Source organism: Homarus americanus, unplaced genomic scaffold, assembly GCF_018991925.1.
Source record: "Homarus americanus isolate GMGI-L3 unplaced genomic scaffold, GMGI_Hamer_2.0 scaffold44240, whole genome shotgun sequence".
NCBI classification, from domain to species: Eukaryota; Metazoa; Arthropoda; class Malacostraca; order Decapoda; family Nephropidae; genus Homarus; species Homarus americanus.
The window spans coordinates 365,773-384,170 of NW_024734769.1; the positions used below are offsets into that span (position 1 = coordinate 365,773).

General features: G+C 43.0%; 1 protein-coding gene across 1 annotated transcript; it reads left to right on the forward strand.

Moving 5' to 3' along the window:
* Positions 1 to 633: 633 nt before the first annotated feature.
* LOC121870496 (ribosome-binding protein 1-like) lies at positions 634 to 8,797 on the forward strand. Its single transcript, XM_042372327.1, has 3 exons — positions 634 to 647; positions 1,107 to 1,593; positions 8,432 to 8,797. The coding sequence occupies exons 1-3, from the start codon at positions 634 to 636 to the stop codon at positions 8,795 to 8,797; spliced, it is 867 nt and encodes a 288-aa protein (XP_042228261.1).
* Positions 8,798 to 18,398: the final 9,601 nt, after the last annotated feature.

Below are 18,398 nucleotides of genomic sequence, written 5' to 3' on the forward strand. Positions count from 1 at the left end.
CACTTCAAAACAATAAACCTTTGCTCCTAGTTAGTCAAAGGAAGGCCACGTATCACACAACAGATGGCAACTTAAGGATTTACCAAATAGAATACACCCAAATACGTGCCATGTGGCCACCACAGACACACCTCTCTCCACAAAAATCCAACACAGACTCCCGGTTTGAAAACCGAGAGCCTGTCTTGCTAGGGTAATTGGCTCATGCCTCAGGTTTCTCGGCACTCCTGGTTTCGGCGGGAACACCGTTGTGTAGTGTGTAATGGCGGGTAATCTTTGTCTTAGCAAAATTTTCATATATAGTATTTCCATTAAGACATGACACAATTTACTCCCCAAAACATGGCTTTGTTACATTATTCCTGACCTCTTCTCCTATCCCCTGACATTTCCTCCTCAGCCCTGACCTCTCCTCTTCGCTGCTGACCTCTGCTTCTCAACCCTGACCTCTCCTCCTCACCCCTGACCTCTTCTCCCATTCCCGACCTCTCCTCCTCACCCTGACCTACTTTTTTATTCTCGTTTTCTTTAACTTCTTCAGCCAACACCTGCAGAGGGAAACTTAATTAATCCCTAATTAACTCACAATTGAAAATAAATTAAACCTTTCGTGTTTGTGATGGTCGCGACTCGATGATCCAGGTAAGGTAAGGTAAGGTAAGGTAAGGCAAGGTAAGGTAAGGTAAGGTAAGGTAAGGTAAGGTAGTCTCACCTGTCACTTCCTCTGTAACTCCAAAAATAACATTTCCTGACTCGAGAATATAATGATAATAAAAACCTTGGCTGTCACGAGAACCAGTTAGATATCCACTTTACTCTACATCCACTAGACTATCATCCACTACACTATCAACCACTAAACTATCATCCACAAAGTGACTACACTATCTTTTACAACAGTGGTAACAACACTATCTACTGTACACTATAAATTATGAACATAATCTACACTACACTAATACACTTCCACAACATAAATATATTTGGGTCAGGTGCTGCTAGGCCGACCGTCGCCCTTAGTTTAGACGAATTTATCTCAGGGTGTTACACCTTCTGGGGGGGGGGGAGGGCCAAACACTAGGGCTAACTAACTCTCTGGGGAGCAGGCACCCCGGGGACAATGGCAATTTGGAAGAGGGTAGCCTGAATGATGGCACACTGAATGTTAGCACACTGCATGCTGGCACACTAAATGATGGCACACTGGGTGATGATACACTGAACGATAGCACACTCAATGATGGTACACAGAACGATGGCACACTGAATGATGGTACACAGAACGATGGCACAGTGAATGATGACACACTGAATAATGGTACACAGAACGATGGCACACTGAATGATGGTACACAGAACGATGGCACACTGAATGATGGTACACAGAACGATGGCACACTGAATGATGGTACACAGAACGATGGCACACTCAATGATGGTACACAGAACGATGGCACAGTGAATGATGACACACTGAATAATGGTACACAGAACGATGGCACACTGAATGATGGTACACAGAACGATGGCACACTGAATGATGGTACACAGAACGATGGCACACTGAATGATGGTACACAGAACGATGGCACAGTGAATGATGACTGTCGCGATCCCACTACCCTTTATACTTGGGGAGTGAATCCTACCCCAAGTTATTAACAAATAAAGGTACAAATAGGGAACACGGCAATAATTATCTCCACCAAATACCTACTCAACTAAATGTACTTGAAAAAGTAAGAACAGTTGAAATAAGTGAATTACAAAAGGGAAGATAATTAATTAATTCAATTTATGTTTTAAAGGGAGTAATGCTTAGCAAACATGAATTTAAGTGAATAAGTAATTGTATAATAAAATAAGAGTGATGCCGGAAGGGCGAAACTATACTGTAAGGAGTTAGACCAAACAAATATTACTTAACATTACTATATTACACAAGACATACGAAATATATATATACAACAATCAATACAAAATTATTATCCCTACCAAACAGGAGATACCTTACCACCAGGATCCCTTCCTAGGCCTAACTAAACGTGTCACTAATACCTGATACCCCTAGGGCATTGCAGAGACTTGATAAAGCACTAGACAAAGGTCAAGGCTAGAGAACGAATAGACACGTCTAACCTATGCCACGGATTTTCGCTACTGAGGAGCGTGGGCACGCCGAGCAGCGCGTCTCACGTGATCCAGACATTTGCTAGATATTTTATATAATTAATTAACATTACTCTTGAGTTGACTTAACAGAGTAAGACAATGATGCATATAAATTACATACATAAATATACAATCAACCTAAGTAACTAAGAACAATAATAATATAATAAGTACAATTAACAAATTATTAGTAGCTTGTGTGAAATGGAAGCGTGAACAGATGCAGCGAGTTGCCCGAGCGCTCAGGCACGTGACACCTCCCCCAAAAAAGTGAGCTTACAACTAACTGGAAGCGAAAATGGATATACAGCTACACAGTGAAAGTAATAACTAACACAATTGGTTTAAATCAATATGAAGCAAAATAATTCATAATATAAACACAAGGTACTCAATGACAATAAAACAAAAAATAATTTGCATATAGACATAGTTACTAAATAATCAGACTCGAGAAAGTGCATCAGCCAACACGTTCTCTTTTCCGCGGATATGGGAAATGTTCAAGTTATAGGGCTGAAGTGATAGAGCCCACCTCAAAAGTCTTTGGTTGGTATGTTTCATCTTGTCAACAAAAGTAAGTGGGTTATGATCAGTGAACACTTGAATGGGATAAGCAGTGCTGCCAATATATACCTTGAAGTTTTCTAGTGCCATGATCAGTGATAAAGCCTCCTTTTCAATGGTGGCATAGTTTCTTTGATATTTATTAAATTTTCTAGAAAAATAGCACAGCGGATGAAGCACGTGATCACTCTCACCCTCTTGCAGAAGCACAGCACCGGCGCCAATTTCACTGGCGTCGACATGGAGAGTGAACTGTTTCTGGAGGTCAGGTGCAAGTAGTACAGGAGCATTTGCCAGCAGGGATTTAAGATTCTCAAAAGATTCCTGGCAAGCCGTAGTCCACTTGAAGGTTTTCTTGCCACTCAGCAGGTCAGTCATGGGAGAGGCAACTGAGGAGAAGTTTGGACAAAAACGGCGGTAGTACCCCGCCATACCCAGCAACCTCATCACACTCTTCTTATCGCCTGGCACTGGATACTGTTGAATTGCCTCAATTTTGGCTGCTATAGGCTGGACTTCCCCTTGTCCGACCACATGCCCCAAGAAAGTGACGTGGGCATGGCCGAACTCACTTTTGACGAGGTTCACCGTCAGCTTGCTTGCAGCCAGTACGGAGAAGAGGGCTTGTAGACGACTCATGTGATCTTCCCAGGAACTGCTGAAGACGATAAGGTCGTCTAGGTAACAGCGGACACCTTCCAGACCAGACGTGATGAAATTCATGAGGCGTTGAAAGGTTGCAGGGGCGTTCCGCATACCAAACGGAAGGACTGTGAATTGGTACAACCCCTCAGGAGTGACAAAAGCAGAGATGGCCCTGGAGCGTTCAGTCAGTCTTATCTGGTAGTAGCCCTGGAGGAGATCCAATTTGGTCACGTACCTTGCCTGTCCAAGATCGTCGATCACATCGTCGATGCGTGGCAAGGGATAACCATCGGGTTCAGTGACGGCATTTACACCTTGCGGTAATCCACACACAGCCGCATTGACCCATTCGGCTTTGGAACTAGAACAACAGGGGATGCCCATGGACTGATGCTGGGTTCGACGAGGCCTAGCTCTTGAAGACGCTGTACCTCGGCTCGCACACACTCCCGCTTGAAGGCATTAAGACGGTAGGGACGCTGTCGGATTGGCTTGGCTCCCCTGGTCTCAACGTCATGCTCCAGCACTGAACAAGAGAGTGGGTAATCACCAACTATAATAAGATACTCCTGTAATAGAGACTTTATATTATTGGCTTGGTCACTAGAGAGATGACACAACTTAGCACTGGGGTCCTCCAAGATAGTAGAGTTTTCAACTTTTACACTAGACCCATTCATTATTTCAGAAAAACACTGATCTTTATCATCCTTACACTCTGGCACAATGATACAATTTGGCAAGGATTGATCAACACAAGCAACTGCTTTTCCCAGGGTTTCGTTACGAACGTGATATGACTTTAAAAGATTGACATGGATAAGGCGTTTTTTCTTACGCCGTTCAGGGGTGCTAATCACATAATTCACGGACCCCTGTTTTTCTAGTACTTCATATGGACCACTGTATTTGGATTTAAAAGGGTGATCATGTAAGGGCAGGAAGGCCAACACCTGCTCCCCAACTTGGAATTCTCTAGGTTTTGCCTGATGGGCCTTATCAAAATGCAGTTTCATTTTCACCTGAGCACACCTTAAGTTGGACTGGGCAAGTTCTACAGCCAGACGCAACTTCTCCTTGAATTGGACCACATATGAAGCTAAGGGCGTCGCGCTCTGATCACTCAACCAACACTCTTTTAACACCTTAAGAGGCCCTCGCGCCTCATGTCCATAGACGAGCTGGAAGGGCGAGAATCCTAGCGACTCTTGTTTACTGTCCCGAACAGCAAACAAAAGCAGGTCAACTCCCTCGTCCCAATCCTTCCAGTCTCCAGACAGAAGGTGCGCAGCATGAGTTTTAGTGTCTGGTGAAATCTCTCTACCACCCCCTGTGACTGAGGGTGATAGGCCGAAGACCTCAACTGCCGGACTCCCAGGGTTTGCATTACCTGATTAAACAACCGGGAAGTAAAATTGGAACCCTGATCTGACTGCACCACTGTAGGAAGGCCTACTTGAGTGAAGAAGTGGGTTAAGGCTTTGATAACATTCTTCGCTGTGATGCGGCGCAAGGGAATGGCTTCAGGATAACGGGTTGCACAATCAATAATGGTTAGCAAGAACTGATGACCACGAGGGGTCTTAGGTAAGGGACCGACACAATCTATGACCACCTTACTAAAGGGCTCTTCAATGACTGGGATAGGCTGCAGAGGGAATGGTTTAACACTGGGGTTCGGTTTCCCCGCTACCTGACAATCATGGCAAGTGCGACAGTAAGAGCTGACGTCTTTCTTCATCCTAGGCCAAAAGAACTGGGATAAAATTTTTGCATAAGTCTTCCTAACTCCTAAATGACCACCCACCCCATCATGAGCGATACTAAGTATGTCCTGCCGCAAAGGTTTGGGAATAACAACTTGATGATGAACTAACCAAGGGTGATTGGCAGGAGAATTGGAGGGACGGAACTTCCGCATTAATACACCAGACCTAGTGTAGTAGCAATTTGATTCTTGCTCAGCTTCTGTCTCAGTGACTGACCTATTGAGAAAACCTACCAGCTCAGGATCCCCTGCTTGTAGCTCAATAAACTTACTTCTAGTGATGGGAGAGGAACCAAAACTAGTGACATCTGGGTTCCTATCTCCATCAGAACTACTCTGGAGGTTATCTGGTGGTGAGGAATCCTCAAAGAATTCACTGAGACCAAGATCAGTATGGTCCGGCTGAACAAGATTATCCTCGGACTTCTCACAGTCCTGGAGGGAAACTTCATCAACTTCACTAGTCTCTTCTACTTCTGTACTGCGGCTCATGCTACGGGTCACAGCACACGCAGGGAACAACCCTGGAAAGTCTACTTCTAACTGCACAGTATTATTCTCGGCAGTGGGACAAGATGAGATCACAACATTAGGGAACATCATGTCGCCAACAAGGTCATTTCCTATCAATAGAGAGACCCCTTCTACAGGTAAGCTATCTACTACTCCTAACGTGACATAGCCTGACTTTATGGATGACCGCAGGTACACTTGACAAAGGGGAATACGCGACCCACCGGTCAAACCGTTCACCAGCACCCAGCTACCAGTATAGCATGAATCCAGGAATGGAGCAGCTTCTTTAGTAACAAGAGATAAAGCTGAGCCTGTGTCTCTCAAGAGTTTAACAGAAATGGGTTGACTGAATTGATCCAAAGCTAAGGAACCAGGAGAACAAAATGGTTCAAAGGTTGATATCATAGAAGAGGGGGAAGCATTCAGGGCAACAGTCTGACTGAGGGCAGTGACACAGGGCTCCAATAATTTCTCCGATTGCTCGGCCACCCTGACCAAAAGAGTGGGGGATCCATGGTGAGAGGAATTTCTTTTCTTTAACTTGAGACAGTCGCTGATGACATGTCCTGGCTTCTTACAGTACCTACAACTAGAGTTTCTCTCACCAGTAGGAGTGGATCCACCTGTCCCATGGACCATGGGCTCACCCGGGGTAGATGATGCAGAACCTGAGGGTCGGGTCGGTATGACAGGAGGCAGGGACCCCGATGTAGATGTTGGTGTGGGCCGCTTGAAGGAAGTGAAGGACTGGGACATGGGAGCATAAGACCTGGAATTTACATTTCTATTAGTTAAGGAATAATGGTCAGCCACTGGACCAGCATCAGCCAGGGTACAGATACCTCTCTGATCCAAGTGAGCTCGAATGTCGCCTGGGATACACTTTCTAACCTCCTCTAGCAGGATTAGTTCAACAAGCTTGTCATGTTCTACATGGGCAGACTCACTTTCAATCCACCTCCGACAAAGAACCTGTTTCTGCCTGAAGAACTCCACAAATGTTTGTTTGTCAGTCTTCCGGCAGTTACGGAACTGTTGCCGGTAGGCTTCAGGAACAAGTTTATAGGCGCTCAAAACCGCGGACTTAACAAGGGCATAGTCTCGACATTGATCCTCAGAGAGGGCAGAAAACACATCTAATGCTTTACCAGTGAAAGATCTATAAATAAGTTGAGACCATTGAGAAACAGGCCACTTGTTAAGTCGGGCAATTTTCTCAAAAAGAGAGAAGAATTTGTCTGGTTCTTCCTCATTAAATTTAGGAACACTGTTGAGACATTTGTCTACACTGAATGTTGAAGTATTACTACCTTGAGCCAAACCTCGTTGTTTGAGAGTTTCCAGCTCCACCTCGAGTCTTTTGAGTTCAACTTGTAAGGCCAAATTACTTGGTGTAACAATTTCCTCTGAATTTCCCGACGGTTGGGCTATGATTTCATTGTCAATAAGGTAGTTGAGGACAGCCTCTTCTAAACTAGACTTATTCATGGAAGAGCGGCCTTCTACTTCATAATAAGCAGCGAGGGATTGCCACTCTGCCTTAGTAAGCCCCTTCAGTACTTCGGCTGAAGGTGAAGCCAAAAAGCTTTCCAGGTCAAACATGTTGAATTCAAAATCGAGTAGCGAAAAAAAAATAACCGTGGCAGCTAAGCTAACTAGCTAGCTAATTAATAATATCAAAATGCAATAAACTGTGAAACACAGCAAGGGATTAACCAAACACCTGGTACACAAGATAAGGGTTAACTCACCAGTAGCTTAAGCAATAGCAGGAGCAATATAAATGAACACTGTGAACACAGCAACTTGCATCCAAAAATACTTAACGATGAAACAACACCTGGCGAGTAACAACACTTGATATGACGCAACAATGGCGGTTAACTCCCGGACACAGGCCCCCACTTGTCGCGATCCCACTACCCTTTATACTTGGGGAGTGAATCCTACCCCAAGTTATTAACAAATAAAGGTACAAATAGGGAACACGGCAATAATTATCTCCACCAAATACCTACTCAACTAAATGTACTTGAAAAAGTAAGAACAGTTGAAATAAGTGAATTACAAAAGGGAAGATAATTAATTAATTCAATTTATGTTTTAAAGGGAGTAATGCTTAGCAAACATGAATTTAAGTGAATAAGTAATTGTATAATAAAATAAGAGTGATGCCGGAAGGGCGAAACTATACTGTAAGGAGTTAGACCAAACAAATATTACTTAACATTACTATATTACACAAGACATACGAAATATAAATATACAACAATCAATACAAAATTATTATCCCTACCAAACAGGAGATACCTTACCACCAGGATCCCTTCCTAGGCCTAACTAAACGTGTCACTAATACCTGATACCCCTAGGGCATTGCAGAGACTTGATAAAGCACTAGACAAAGGTCAAATCTAGAGAACGAATAGACACGTCTAACCTATGCCACGGATTTTCGCTACTGAGGAGCGTGGGCACGCCGAGCAGCGCGTCTCACGTGATCCAGACATTTGCTAGATATTTTATATAATTAATTAACATTACTCTTGAGTTGACTTAACAGAGTAAGACAATGATGCATATAAATTACATACATAAATATACAATCAACCTAAGTAACTAAGAACAATAATAATATAATAAGTACAATTAACAAATTATTAGTAGCTTGTGTGAAATGGAAGCGTGAACAGATGCAGCGAGTTATGCGAGATCCCGAGCGCTCAGGCACGTGACAATGACACACTGAATAATGGTACACAGAACGATGGCACACTGAATGATGGTACACAGAACGATGGCACACTGAATGATGGTACACAGAACGATGGCACACTCAATGATGGTACACAGAACGATGGCACACTCAATGATGGTACACAGAACGATGGCACAGTGAATGATGACACACTGAATAATGGTACACAGAACGATGGCACACTGAATGATGGTACACAGAACGATGGCACACTCAATGATGGTACACAGAACGATGGCACACTGAATGATGGTACACAGAACGATGGCACAGTGAATGATGACACACTGAATAATGGTACACAGAACGATGGCACACTGAATGATATCACACTTGATGATGAGAACTCTGAACGATGGCACACTGATTGATGGTACACTGGATGATGACACACTGAATGATGGTACACTGAATGATGGTACACTGGATGATGACACACTGAATGATGACACACTGAATGATGACACACTGAATGATGACACACTGAATGATGACACACTGAATGATGACACACTGAATGATGACACACTGAATGATGGTACACTGAATGTTGACACACTGAATGGTGACACACTGAATGATGACACACTGAATGATGACACACTGACTGATGACACACTGAATGATGACACACTGAATGATGACACACTGAATGATGGTACACTGAATGATGGTACACTGAATGATGGTACACTGAATGGTGACACACTGAATGATGACACACTGAATGATGACACACTGAATGATGGTACACTGAATGATGACACACAATGATGACACACTGAATGATGACACACTGGATGATGACACACTGAATGATGACACACTGAATGATGACACACTGAATGATGACACACTGAATGATGACACACTGAATGATGGTACACTGAATGATGGTACACTGAATGGTGACACACTGAATGATGACACTGAATGATGACACACTGAATGATGGTACTCACACTGAATGATGACACAATGATGACACACTGAATGATGACACACTGAATGATGACACACTGAATGATGACACACTGAATGATGACACACTGAATGATGGTACACTGAATGTTGACACACTGAATGATGACACACTGAATGATGACACACTGAATGATGACACACTGACTGATGACACACTGAATGATGACACACTGAATGATGACACACTGAATGATGGTACACTGAATGATGGTACACTGAATGGTGACACACTGAATGATGACACACTGAATGATGACACACTGAATGATGGTACACTGAATGATGACACACTGAATGATGACACACTGAATGATGACACACTGAATGATGACACACTGAATGATGACACACTGAATGATGACACACTGAATGATGACACACTGAATGATGACACACTGAATGATGGTACACTGAATGATGGTACACTGAATGGTGACACACTGAATGATGACACACTGAATGATGACACACTGAATGATGGTACACTGAATGATGACACACTGAATGATGACACTGAATGATGACACACTGAATGATGACACACTGAATGATGACACACTGAATGGTGACACACTGAATGATGACACACTGAATGATGACACACTGAATGATGACACACTGAATGATGACACACTGAATGATGACACACTGATGGCACCCTGAATGATGACACCCTGGATGATGGCACCCTGAATGATGACACACTGAATGGTGGTACACTGAATGATGGTACACTGAATGATTGCACCCTGACTGGTGGCACCCTGAATCATGGCTCCCTGAATGATGGCACCCCGAATGATGACACACTGGATGGTGGCACCCTGAATGATGACACCCTGGATGATGGCACCCTGAATGATGACACACTGAATGGTGGTACACTGAATGATGGTACACTGAATGATTGCACCCTGACTGGTGGCACCCTGAATCATGGCTCCCTGAATGATGGCACCCCGAATGATGACACACTGGATGGTGGCACCCTGAATGATGACACCCTGGATGATGGCACCCTGAATGATGACACACTGAATGGTGGTACACTGAATGATGGTACACTGAATGATTGCACCCTGACTGGTGGCACCCTGAATCATGGCTCCCTGAATGATGGCACCCCGAATGATGACACACTGGATGGTGGCACCCTGAATGATGACACCCTGGATGATGGCACCCTGAATGATGACACACTGAATGGTGGTACACTGAATGATGGTACACTGAATGATTGCACCCTGACTGGTGGCACCCTGAATCATGGCTCCCTGAATGATGGCACCCCGAATGATGACACACTGGATGGTGGTACCCTGAATGGTGGTACACTGAATGATAGTACACTGAATGATTGCACCCTGACTGATGGCACCCTGAATCATGGCTCCCTGAATCATGGCACCCTGAATAATGACACACTGGATGGTGGCACCCTCAATGATGACACCCTGGATGATGGCACCCTGAATGATGACACACTGAATGGTGGTACACTGAATGATGACACACTGAATGATGGTACACTGAATCATGGCACCTTGAATGATGACACACTGGATGGTGGCACCCTGAATGATGACACCCTGGATGATGGCACCCTGAATGATGACACACTGAATGATGGTACACTGAATGATGGTACACTGAATGTTGGCACCCTTAGATGGCACACTAGGTTGTTTTAGATATCTGAGTGAATGTGAAAAAAAAAAATTATCATTCAGAGCCACAAACATTTGGTGTAGCTCATGTAATAGTGATTATTGATTTATCGTAACAATAATAACAAGAACAACAACAACAAAAACCACAACGAGAACAACTACAAAAACAACAAACGTTTTCAATAAGACTCTGAGCGATTTATTTTGTTTCAATATTAAAATCAAGTTGTATAAATATCTTTGTTGATATTCCTGCTGTACGTAATAAGAAACACACCGATACTTTATATAGAAGGTCTAGACTAGTGTCACGCTTAAGTCATCATAACACCGAAGTGTCTTTCTCTCTGTCTGTACTGTTGCTCCCTTGGCGTTGTCTACTTGTGTGGTCTTTTAGCAAGAATTTTCACGGAAAGGTCACGGCCAATTTAGACCCTGATGATTAATTGTTAGTAATGGCTTGTGTTAGTTGTGAGCAGGATCTGTGCCCATCTGAGGGCCGAGTTAGTGAAGGTCAAGGACGAAAGCTTGAAATTAAAGGAAGTGATTGTGAGGATGAAGGAGGAAGATACGAGACAAGGAAAGCCCGTGTCTGACGAAGACAAATGCGAATGGAGGGTTGTGAGGAGAAGGACGACCAAACTGGTGGTGAAAAAAGACACCAAGGAAACGACAACAGCTAAGTGTACCAACTCTTTTAGTCCTTTGATAGACGAATTGGACGTTAACATAGTCAGGGACAAGGCTAGCAAGGAAGGAACGAAAACCTTTTTTGTTGGTGATTTCCAGGTACGGTACCTGGATAGCGCTTTTTGTGCTAAAAGTAGCAATAGAATGCGAGTGTGTTTGCCAGGAGCTGGGGTGGGGGATATACTTGACAGGATGAGCAATATCATGTCTGGTAATGGGAACAAACCCATTATCTGCCTCGGTGCAGGGGGCAATGATATTTATTAGCCGTGTAGGAGTTAGGAGCTCCTTGATAATTTCAAGACAGGATCGAATGTGAAGGATCCCTATCATATGTGGTGTCCTGCCTAAAAGGAGAGTTGGCAATGAATAGTTGTCAAGGGTAGTTGGTGTCAAAGGCCGTCTTGACAGATATTGCAATACAATATCAGTCTCATTCATTGACATCTGGGACAACTTTTACGGGAGAAGGGACCTTTATGCTAGGGATGGGGTACATCTGTCTAGGGATAGAGTGGCAACCCTGGCTGGCTCTCTCGAGAGGGCAGTTCAAAAGATGTCGAAGTCTTTAAACTGCTAGGGTAACATGTGAGCACGGGAATTGAGAAGACTGCAGTGGGAGCGGGTAAACAAAATTCAAATTTATAGAGAAATAGTGCTGGAAATGATGACAAAACTAAATTATGCAGGGAGTTAAAACCTAAAAACGACAAAGAGAGGACTTAAATCACGACTAACTTAAATGTCTACTACGCAAACAGTAGAAGTATGAGACACAAAATGGATGAAATCAGGGCGTTGGTATGTACCGAAAAAATCTATATAACAGTTTGGCAAAACATGGATAAACTTGGACTCACGTGAGTTACCTGTTGAATACCAAAGTATAGTTTACAAATTATTCCATATCGATAGGCAGATTAGGAAAGGAGGCGGAGTAGCAATCTATTTCAGGGATAATCTGAAGTGTGAAATAAACAATGTGTATTTGCTCGAAACAAGACCAACAAAGTACTTGGGTTCATACAAAGGGCTGTTAGTTACAAGACTAGCGAGGTCATCCTAAAACTATATCTTACGCTTGTGAGACCACACTTGGATTATGCAGTTCAATTCTGGTCATCGTATTACAGAATGGATATAGAATGCAGAGAAGAATGACAAGACTAATCCCGGGCATTAGGAACCTTGAGTACAGAGACAGGTTAAAGCATCGTAATTTGCACTCCCTCGAGAGTCGTGGAGTGAGGGGCGATATGATCGAGGTGTATAAATGGAAGTCAGGACTAAACAAAGGTGACATAACAAAGGTACTCAAACGATCCAACGAGGAGCGAACACGTAACAATGGTTTAAAATGAAATTAATTTAGATTTAGGCACGAGATAGGTAAACACTGGTTTGGAAATAGCGTAGTGGATGAGTGGAAATAGTTACCAAGCATCATCATTAACTCGAATACACTGGATAGTTTCAAACATAGGTTGGGTGGATATATGAGCGATAGGGGTTGGGTGTAAATGGGACTACCCAGTATGGGCCAATAGACCCGCTGCAGTTTCCTCCATTCTTATGTTCTTATGATGATGAAGATGATGATGATAGGCACATAATGAATCATTGGTATTGAATTTTTGGGTGAAGGCTTTTATTAAATTAGCCTCTTGCCCCTCTCCTCCCTCCCTCCCCAATAATGAACCAGTATGGAAGGATTCCTAATTATGTTATCCATCACACGGCAGAGATTACAAAATAACTAAACAAATGATCTTTAACCATATGTAAATATTGCCTAAGTTGTCTCTTTACGCAATATATTAACATTATCTTAAAAGGTGAGTGAATCTATATTGTTGGGACATCGATTCGTAGTGGTATTGGTACGTCCGCTATCTACGAGGTCCAAGATTTTTATTTATATTTTTATTTTTTTGATGTTTAATTAATTCCATAACCAGATTATAAAACCGATGCCAACACACAAAAATAATTAAATCATTTATAGGTGTGTGTGTGTGTGTGTGTGTGTATTCTCTCCAGTTCTTGTGTTCAGGTGTTCAGTTGTGTTCACCCATAATTCACCCTCACAGCTCGTCGCCGTCGCCACCACCACCGGCGCCAATTTTCACTCCACCTTACCTACACTAAAGCAACACAGGCCATCAAATACAACGATAGTCTTAGGATGGTCTTCAAAATACACACATTGGCATCATACATTGTACACAAAGAAGATTGCAAAGCTTGTTTCTTTCAGCGTGAACTTCAACACCTGTTTTTCACCCTCACAACATCTGTCTCTTACCTGCGGATATACCATAACAATACCAGACTTGATAACACCAACAGGATATTTGATGCAACACGTATTTCACATAGATCTCTGAGGACAAGTGGTCGTGTTGGGTTATAGAATGCTTTCTCTTTTACAGTCGCCGGGTCGAGAGTACAGACAATTTTGAAATATTGAGTAAAAATCTGTTTTCTTTATGATAGATAGATTAGATAACCTATTTCGACCTAACGAATTTAGATACCATAAGGCAGTATGATCTGGATTAACTCCTCATAATGTTATTGAATATTATCTAAAGTAAGCAAGAGTGATCAGTGTGGTACAGGTGTGATCAGTGTGGTACAGGTGTGGTCAGTGTGGTACAGGTGTGATCAGTGTGGTACAGGTGTGGTCAGTGTGGTACAGGTGTGGTCAGTGTGGCACAGGTGTGATTAGTGTGGTACAAGTGTGGTCAGTGTGGTGCAAGTGGTATCAGTGTGGTACAGGTGTGATTAGTGTGGTACAGGTGTGGTCAGTGTGGTACAGGTGTGGTCAGTGTGGCACAGGTGTGATTAGTGTGGTACAGGTGTGGTCAGTGTGGCACAGGTGTTAGTGTGGTACAGGTAGGTCAGTTATGGTGCAGGTGTGGTCAGTGTGTGGTGCAAGTGGTATCAGTGTGGTACAGGTGTGATCAGTGTGGTACAGGTGTGGTCAGTGTGGCAGGTGTGATTAGTGTGGTACAGGTGTGGTCAGTGTGGTACAGGTGTGGTCAGTGTGGCACAGGTGTGATTAGTGTGTGGTACAAGTGTGGTCAGTGTGGTGCAAGTGTGGTCAGTGTGGCACAGGTGTGATTAGTGTGGTACAGGTGTGGTCAGTGTGGTACAGGTGTGGTCAGTGTGGCTGGGTGTGATTAGTGTGGTACAGGTGTGGTCAGTGTGGCACAGGTGTGATTAGTGTGGTACAGGTGTGATCAGTGTGGTTCAGGTGTGGTCAGTGTGGTGCAAGTGGTATCAGTGTGGTACAGGTGTGATCAGTGTGGTACAGGTGTGATTAATGTGGTACAGGTGTGGTCAGTGTGGTACAGGTGTGGTCAGTGTGGCACAGGTGTGATCAGTGTGGTTCAGGTGTGGTCAGTGTGGTGCAAGTGGTATCAGTGTGGTACAGGTGTGATCAGTGTGGTACAGGTGTGCTCAGTGTGGTACAGGTATGATCAGTGTGGTACAGGTGTGATCAGTGTGGTGGAATTGTAAGTGGTGTATCGTATAGTCTTTAGCTGAGGTTAGGTTAATGTCTTGACAAAACTTTAGTGATATCATTCTAAAGTGCATTAGGGGGCGTGTGAACACCTGTGACCTGTTAAGAGTCTATGTATTATAATAGGCACATAGGTAATATAATTGGCACAATAATATTATAATAGACACATGCGTATTTTAATAGGCAAAAGAGTATTGTAATAGGCACAGGAGTATTATAATAGCCACATGAGTATTATAAAAGGCACAGGAGTATTATAATAGGCACAAGAGTATTATAATAGGCACAGGATAATTATAATAGCCAAAGGAGTATTATACTAGGCACAGGAGTGTTATAATAGGCACAAGAGTATTATAATAGGCACATGAGTATTATAATAAGCACAGGAGTATTATAATAGTCAAAGGAGTACTATAATGGGTACAGGCGTATTATAATAAGCACAAGAGTCCTATAATAGGCACAGGGGTCCTATAATAGGCACAGGAGTACTATAATAGGCATAGTAATATGGTAAGTGGCAAAACAGTATCAACACAAGCATTATACTAATAGTCACGAAAGCTCTATAGAACACAAAAAACATGACAAATAATGATATAAGTAAAAAGAAAAACAAATAAAAAACTTCGGGCATAAATAATTACCGTCATTATCGGACACCATCACCCCGTAACGCCTTTGGGTGTGCCAGTTCGTATTTTACTGAATAGCCTTGAGTGCCACCTACAGTTAAGGTGGCACTGTACGTAATGACATCATTTCACCTCATTTATCTTCTCAACTCCTCACAAAAAACATTCTCTTTCTTCCTTTTCTCAGCTATTAATATGTTGTCATTTTCATTTTTTTTTTCGGGGATTAGCCCACCCGGGCACAGGTCACTGACCCACATTGGGCCTGGGGGGCGAAATAATAATAATAATAATAATAATAATAATAATAATAATAATAATAATAATAATAATAATAATAATAATAATAATAATAATAATAATAATAATAATAATAATAATAATATTAAGGGTTAACATCCACACTTCAGGATCCAGGCCTTCCTGTGACATTCCTATGGATACCCAGTCATGTCGGTATCTTGGGGAATGAGGCAGCAGATTGCCTTGCCAAGACTGGCTGCAACAAGGCCACACCTGACTACGTTGTTCCTCGGACACTTTTACAGCTTAGGACCCAAATTCGCCGCAAACAGAGAGAAGCTCGGGAAGCAGCCATCCCCTTGGACTCCCCGCCCACCTGGTACGATGTCCTCCGTAAACTTCCTGACCTCTCGTACGTCTACGGGAAAGGGTCGCGGAAAGGGGACGTGATTGCTGCCCGTATCATCATTGGGTATGACCTTGCTTGGGAGATTGGTATCCCTGCATCCCCTGAGCAACGCTCTTGTGCATTATGCAGAAGACCTGGCAGCTGCACCCTTATCCACTACCTCCTAAGATGTTCCCACACACAACGCTTCCGTGACGCCTGCTGGATCACCACTCCACGACCCCCTGACGGAGACACGATGATCCTCCCCATACTGGCCAGATATTATGTAAATAACATTGATTATGTGTTAAAGGAATATCCTTCCTTCCTTAGGCTTTAGTAAGCCCCTTTATAATATTTATACTGTATATACTTGTCACACTTGCCAGATGCTTCTGGTGTTATTGTACAGGGGTACCTAGTGACAGCACTAGGATCCCACTTCCTCTATCAAGGAATAATTGAAAAATTGAATTAATAATAATAATAATAATAATAATAATAATAATAATAATAATAATAATAATAATCATAATAATAATAATAATAATAATAAAATGGAGGTGGAGGAAAGAAGAATTCACTAATATATAAAGAGAGAAAAAGGGAGAGAATTTAAATGAGGACGAAAGAAAAAAGAAGGAAGGTCCACGGCAAGGATGGCGCGACTCACTGCTCGGGCAATAGAGGAGATCTCGGGGTATGAAATAAAAACAAACAAAACGAAATTTGAGGTCATACCCATAGCCAAATTCAAGCCGGCCCCACTGATGATCGACGACGAAGAGATTGAGTACTCTAAACAAGGCAGGCTGCTCGGCCTCATCATCCCTCGGACGGGCATCATTCCCCACGTGAAGGACAGACTAAATAAAGCCAAAGTCGCCGCAGCCAAATTAAAACGTTTTAAATTGATGCCTGAGAAGATACAAGTTCACCTGTACAAGGCGCTGGTGAAGCCTGTGTTGGAGTACCCATCTATACCACTCGTCACACTCAGGGAGTCTAGACTACAACAACTACAGAGCTTCCAAAACAAGTGTTTGAGGTCAGCCAGTGGCCAAGCGCCACCCTACCAGGAGACAGTGGAAACCATCCACCTAAGAAATAAAACAGAGGCCCTCAACTTCAGGTTCCATCGCCTAGGGAAGAAGGTTTGGGACAAGCTCCTGGACGACCCTCACAGCCCAGACCACCTACGCGGGGAAGACATCAACGGAGGGAGACCCCACGCCTGGTGGCCCCGGAGTCTGCCCGCACTACAACAACCCAACCCGCGATCTATCTATGTCCGCCGCAGTGATCCACCTTCGATTAAAACTTAGATGACATAAATTCACATTTAACAAGTCACAATCAAGTGAGTCCATAACGTAATACAGTATAAGATGTTAATAAACTTGTAAATGTAAAATCAATCTAGTCATTGTCTACTAAAATAACCATTGTGCAACCTCATTCTAAATCCTAGGTTAGCTTAGTTAGCCAACAAACTCTGTAATATGTAAAACAAGGGGTGTCGTCCCCCTCTGTTTAACTCATTAAACTTCTTTTCCAACCTTTCCCCCCACGACTATATGTTGTGACTTCTCCATCCCTCATGTCTGGCTGTGCCTTGAGCCCCAGCATGCCTTCCATCCTTTCCCCACCTTAACCTAAAAAAAAAAAAAAAAAAAAAAAGTAGTGATGATGGGTGGTGTTATATGTAGTGATGATGGGTGGTTTATATGTAGTGATGATGGATGGTGTTATATGTAGTGAAGGTTAGACAATAAAATAATAACAGTTTAATGCTAAAAAAAATACTTTGCTGTACCGTTGTAG